The following is a 6,303-nucleotide window of genomic DNA, read 5'->3' on the forward strand; positions in this document are numbered from 1 at the left end:
GTGACTCGTGTGATTCTCTTGCTTTGTTTCAGAGCCGGACAGTCAAGAGCTGCAGGAGGCCGTCAGTAAGACCACGTTCCAGCATCTCTTCAGTAACCTGGAGGCCTCCACCACCTACTCCATCTACCTGAAGGCTTACTCCCCGCTCGGGGCCAGCAAGCAATCCCTCAGCGTTGTGGCAACCACCTTGGGAGATGGTGAGTCTGCGTTGCCAGGGAAACGCATGGGGGTGCCTGGGGGCTGTGGCAGGGTGGCTTCCTCTAATTGAGTTTTCTATCAGGCCCTGTTGTTGTGTTAGTGCCCACAGAAAATGGATATTCAGTCGTTTTTTTAAAAAATAATCATTTTAAAAGTCTTTGTAAAGAAGTTGCCAGCTTTCAGACTATTATGTGAGCGGAATGATCATCAAACGTTTTTGCCAACTAATGGCTTGTAATGTAACAAACGTTTTCTTTACTTTTCAAGTTTTCTTAAGTAACGAAAGCCCTGTTCCTGCCACAACCCTCCAGTATACATTAACTTCCTTCCTGTGGCACAGGTAATGCGTCCCACCTGAACTATACACTGGTGTTCTAAGGTTCCCATAGGAAGCTGTGTGGGTCCTATTGCCTGTAAGACAGGAAGAAAGAGAATCCAGGCAACTTACTGAGCGCTGTGCTGAGCACAGCTGCAGGGTGTGCTGTTATCAACAGAGGTGCTTTTCCACTCAAGGTACATTTGACCTTGTGTATGGTCTGTGTCTGCAACAACATTGTAACTCCACGCCAAGAAAGGAATAGATATTGTTAGGAAAGCAGAAATGTAGATATTTCTTGGTATGTATTTTATTTTGTATACAACTGTAAGTCGCCCTGGGTAAGGGGCGTCTGCTAAGAAATAATAATAATAATAAATGTTAGGAAAGTGGAGTGTAAGCAGACTTCACAAAGTTCCGCTTCACACGCACGCAGTTAGGTAAGATATATAAGACAGGCACTTGAGAGCACGAGTGAGAAAAGCTACCTGAATCCTCTCCTGATGACAGACCATTATTATTTTATTATATTTGTTTATTTAGCAGACACCTTTATCCAAGGCGACTTACAGAGACTAGGGTGTGTGAACTATGCATCAGCTGCACAGTCACTTAGAATTACGTCTCACCCGAAAGACGGAGCACAAGGAGGTGAAGTGATTTGCTCAGGGTCACATAATGAGTCAGTGGCTGAGGTGGGATTTGAACCGGGAACCTCTTGGTTATAAGCCCTTTTCTTTAACCACTGGACCACACCATCTCCTTACCTGAGTTTTCTCCCAGAACACCAGCTTATCTGATTTCTGTTTATAACTGTGCCACATTGTTTGTCTAACGCTAAATGTTGAAGCTCTGTGTGTAAGCTCTGTGTGCAAACTTCTCCATTGTGCGCACTGCTTTGCAGACATCAGATTTATTTCCTTACCCCTCCTCTATCTCCCTCTCCTCCCCTCCAGTTCCAGCCACGTGTGGCTTCTTCACCAGGGTGCTGAACTCCAGTGCTGTGCAGGTTTTCTGGGAGCTGCCTCACAAGCCAGGCCGGGTGCAGGGCTTCAAGCTGTACCATCGCAGGCTGCCTCACCCAGACTTCCAGGGGCCACAGCTGCTTCCCAGCACCAGCAATGCCTTCGTGTTCACCCAGCTCGGTCAGTCCTAGTGCTGGGGCTTTTATACAGGAGCTTCAGAAAGGGTGCTGTGTCCTGTTTGAAAAGGGCTGCAAGTACAGCTGGAATTCGTTGGCATACAGCACAGTCTAAGTACATGGAGATAACAGGTCTAGTAAATCTGAACTAATATGGACAGCTGTGGCTAAAAGTTTTGCATCACCCTATAGAATTTGCTTTATGAAGTCAAATGAAACCTGCTGAATAATGTTACGTTTACATATTACACACTGCTTTGTAGTTTTCTGTATATTTAACAAAAAACTGACAATTGAAAAATGTGACATTTCAAAATCTAACATATAATACTGTACTGCTGTTATGGCTTCCTGTAGACTTTTGCGATATCATTCTGTAGTTTCTTGGTTTAAATGAAAGATCTAATTTATGTTCATGGATCCTAAAATCCATCACGTCGTAGAGCACACATGAAAGATTATGTTAAACATGTATAGGATTTGTAATGGGGTTTCTTTTTAAGCTAGTGTTTTAGCCACAGTATCCACCGTCTCACTCGCTCAAATGTTCTGTTCTCAGCATCTCACACCTGGGTGTATTTCTCATAAGGTCAGGGGCCATGATAATATTTCTCTCCATGTTTATCTAACTTCATATTCCACAATATAAAATACAGAAGCAATCCCAGGACAGCATCTTTACACATTCGGAATACTTTCTTCCAGAGACCTTTTCCCAGCTTCCTGAGCTCAATTGCACCACCATTGTAACAGACTCTTCATTCAATCTCGTGGCAAACTCTCTCAATGAATATGGTGTGACTGTAAGAGAAGATCCGTGTTAACTGAAATACAGCAGCATTCAGCACAGCACCCTTTATCTCAGACAGAGTAGAGGGGGCTCTAAGAGGGGGCCCGGGAGTGCCTGGGCTGCTGTGACTGTGCCTGTTCTGTGTTGCAGAGTCCATGGCAGTGTACGAGATCAAGCTGTTGGCTTACAATGGAAACGGGGATGGAAACAGCACGGTCCGCATCGTCTCAATGAGGGAGGAGGACAGCAGCGACAAGACCAGTACAGGTAGGCTGTGCTTCCATCCCAATACAAATCCATACATCTTACCTGCCCTGTGCTTCCATTGGCTACACAGCTCTCAAGTGTGTAGTTTTGAAAGAAACACATGTTATAGAAAGCTTGTAGTTTCATTTTAAAACATCTGGTACTACATTAAAGAAAGTTCTCAGTTTCCATGCCTTATACACAGGAAATAATTTGCACTTCCTAGGTCATTAACCAGAGCAGTGTCTTCTGGGTTGATGTTACTGGCTGTAAGCTTGTCAGCCAGTAAAGAAGCAGCTAGCTGGTTAGTGGCAGGAAAGAAGCTGTTGAATGGGGTGGGGACAATTTCACGCTCAAGGTAAAATGACCAAGGAAGTGCAACGCTATGTGAAAGCATGGCATGGAAACAGAGATTTCTTTAACCTATTGTAGTACTGGATATCATTCTTTATCTATTCTTTCAAATCTTCACATTTTATACCTATATAACAAATAGAAGTGCACAGCAGGTAAGATTTGTGATCTTTGTTAGCTACAATGACTTTGTCCGGTAACTTGATGCTCCTGAACGCATGGCCTCAATGGATACCTGTGGTACAGCGAGGTGCTGCCTGCACTCCCCTCTCTGTGTCATGGCTGTATTGGGTGGAGTGTGCTGGGGCTGTTGCATGCCCTGTTATTTCAGTGTCACTGTGTGTCCCTGCTCTGCAGGCAGCGAGGCGGGGTGTAACTGCAGGCAGGACAGCGACGGCTCCATGACAGGGATCGTGGTGGGAATCCACATCGGCATGGCCTGCATTATCTTCTGTGTGCTCTTCCTCATGTTCGGGTACCGGAGGAGGTGAGAGAAGGGCTGGGGAGAGGAGAGGAGAGGAGAGGGGCTGGGGAGAGGAGAGGAGAGGAGAGGAGAGGGGCTGGGGAGAGGAGAGGAGAGAGAGGGGCTGGGGAGAGGAGAGGAGAGGAGAGGGGCTGGGGAGGGGAGAGGAGAGGGGCTTGGGAGAGGAGAGGAGAGGGGCTGGGGAGGGGAGAGGAGAGGGGCTGGGGAGGGGAGAGGAGACGAGAGGGGCTGGGGAGGGGAGAGGAGAGGGGCTTGGGAGAGGAGAGTAGAGGAGAGGGGCTGGGGAGGGGAGAGGAGAGGAGAGGGGCTTGGGAGAGGAGAGGAGAGAGAGGGACTGGGGAGAGGAGAGGAGAGAGAGGGGCTGGGGAGAGGAGAGGAGAGGAGGGAGAGGGGCAGTGGGGAGAGGAGGAGTTAGTGGCTAGGGAGAGGAGGAGGGAGAGGAGGAGGGAGAGGGGCTGGGGAGAGGAGAGGAGAGGGTCTGGGGAGAGGAGAGGAGAGGGTCTGGGGAGAGGAGAGGAGAGAGAGGGGCTGGGGAGAGGAGAGGGAGGGAGGGAAGGGCTGGGGAGGAGAGGAGGGAGAGGGGCTGTATGCGTGGCACACTGACCCCTGGCTGTTTCCAGTCTGTTCTGCAGGAAGGGGACCCAGGAGAGCTGGACAGTGCCCCGGGGGACGGAGGCGGCTCAAGGGACTCAGCTCGGACACAAGAAAGGAGTCAGCCGACCAGCTGAAGCCATTGAACTCGTCACACAGGTGAGGCCCAGTCAGGGTGCGCAGTGTCTCAGTTACCACCAGGGGGCTCTCTTTCCGATTTGCTGTATTGCTGTTGAAGTGCTGTTGCTGTTGATAAAGGTTTGGTTAACATTTAAACCATCCAGTCAAAAATCCTACACATGTATAGCCTTTACAATAGCTTGGGTCTGTGTATTCTAATGTTGTATGCAGGTATGTCTTTATTGGTATTGTTTGGGACTGTGTTTTATAGCAGCAGTTTTGTGTTCTTTAGGGACAGCGTGTTGTTGATGTTGTATTATTGTATATAACACAGTATGCACAGCTGACTCCTGTGGTGCAGTATACGTGTGAGCTTGTATGAGAGGCTGAGGGGGGCTTCATGGTTTATAATATACACCAGGGGCAGAGTTGTGCCAATTTATAATTCTGTTTTTTTTGTGTGTGTTTCTCAGAACCAGTCATCAGCACAGACGCAGAGTCCTTCGCAGTGTGAGGTCCTGATTGAACAACACCAGCCTGGACAGCCAGGCTAAACACAACCCCCTCTGATACCCCCCTAACCAGCCCACCCCCTCCCACCTCTCCCCCTGCCTGCCTGCCTGCCTGCCTGCCTGCCTGCCTGCCTGCCTCCAGCAGCCCGTAGGTTCATTAAGACATGTTCAGCTCACTCTGCCAGATTTTGTTAGCTGTAGGAAAGCGCATGTAAAGAAGTTCTGATCACACTCATATTACCTGTATTATGGTATTATTAGCCTTAGGAAATACTGCCCTATACTGTGTCAGATTTCACATGCTGTTTTCCCATCTAAGAATGTTCTATAAGCAGACACATAGTGGACTTAAAGCCAAAAGTGCTGTGTGTGGAATACTGAAGCTAGTCAGGTGGCTGTGGCACTGTGTAGTGCTGCTCAACTGTGTTTAGCTGCTGGTTAGTACAGCAATACCAAACACTGTCTCCAAGCTGCTATAACTTTATAGCAACAATGTGAAGACACAGTTTAGTATTCATTAGAACTAAGTAACCAAATTCTTATTTATTGCTGCTAAAACTAATTTAAAACATTTTGTTAAAGCTGCTACAAGTTTAATCAAGGTCCTTTATTCTCGGTTTTGTTTTATTTATTTTTTACAGATTTACCATTTTATATATATATATATATATATATATATATATATATATATATATATATATATATATATATGAGAATCAGACAGTCAGATAGGCACTCGTTTTGGTTAGGGGCCTTTCCTATGTTCTGGCCAAAACGTTTGCCTACATGACAGTTTTGTCCACAATTTTGATTGTGTTTCGTAGTTATGGATGTTTTATTTTTATATAAACACTTACAATTCCCAGTAAATCTTATACAAACAAAACCAAAAAATAAACAGCCTTGTTTGTAATACAGGAACCTTGCTACCAGAACTAAATGCTTTAGTAAGCTCAGAAGGCCAAACACACCTGATACTTTTGGCTTTATCCACACTAAACTACCAAACAATTGAAACGTTTGGTGAAGCAGGCAGGCAGGCAGTGGGGTGAGCCAAACCTCGTTACCTCCAAAGATAGCTACCTCACCTGATGAGAATGTCGAAGCCAAAACCACAAAAGGGTCTGGAGCCAAGAGCACGTCGCCATGGCGACGGCCAAAAGAAGACTACCTCAAACCTGCAAGTGCTGATGCCAGCGTGTCACGTGCCAACCAACGCCTGTGTTTCCATGGATACCGAGTTCCGCCTTGACGAAATAGCCATGGGAGGCGACTCCCCAACCCCCCTGCTACCAATGCCTTGAAACCAAAAGAAATCTCTAAAGTAGAAAACTACTCACACTGGATCTCAGATGTCTGGTGCCTTCGCTGCTCCAGTGGGTCCTCCCAATACTAAATGTTTTATAGATTTTTTTCGTTTGTTTTCTAACACACTCTGCAATAATTCAAGCAATAATATTATGAATTTAGAAAGAAAATTCTGAAGCACAATTGAATGAATACAACCAGAAGCATTCGGGTTACAGAATACTACAGACAGATTCTCAGCTG

The 6,303-nt window shown here is 46.4% G+C and overlaps 1 protein-coding gene across 1 annotated transcript in view; it reads left to right on the forward strand.

Annotated features, from left to right (window-relative positions):
- The window catches only part of LOC117970223 (immunoglobulin superfamily DCC subclass member 3-like), a 33,347-nt gene extending 27,984 nt beyond the window's left edge, over positions 1-5,363 (forward strand). The window contains exons 9-14 of the mRNA XM_059007780.1: positions 33-197; positions 1,471-1,659; positions 2,596-2,712; positions 3,403-3,532; positions 4,150-4,279; positions 4,714-5,363. Of these exons, the coding sequence (XP_058863763.1) occupies positions 33-197; positions 1,471-1,659; positions 2,596-2,712; positions 3,403-3,532; positions 4,150-4,279; positions 4,714-4,794 (812 nt within the window). The 3' untranslated portion in view covers positions 4,795-5,363. The remainder of the gene's footprint in view (positions 1-32; positions 198-1,470; positions 1,660-2,595; positions 2,713-3,402; positions 3,533-4,149; positions 4,280-4,713) is intronic.
- Positions 5,364-6,303: the final 940 nt, after the last annotated feature.

This window comes from Acipenser ruthenus, chromosome 35, assembly GCF_902713425.1.
Source record: "Acipenser ruthenus chromosome 35, fAciRut3.2 maternal haplotype, whole genome shotgun sequence".
NCBI classification, from domain to species: domain Eukaryota; kingdom Metazoa; phylum Chordata; class Actinopteri; order Acipenseriformes; family Acipenseridae; genus Acipenser; species Acipenser ruthenus.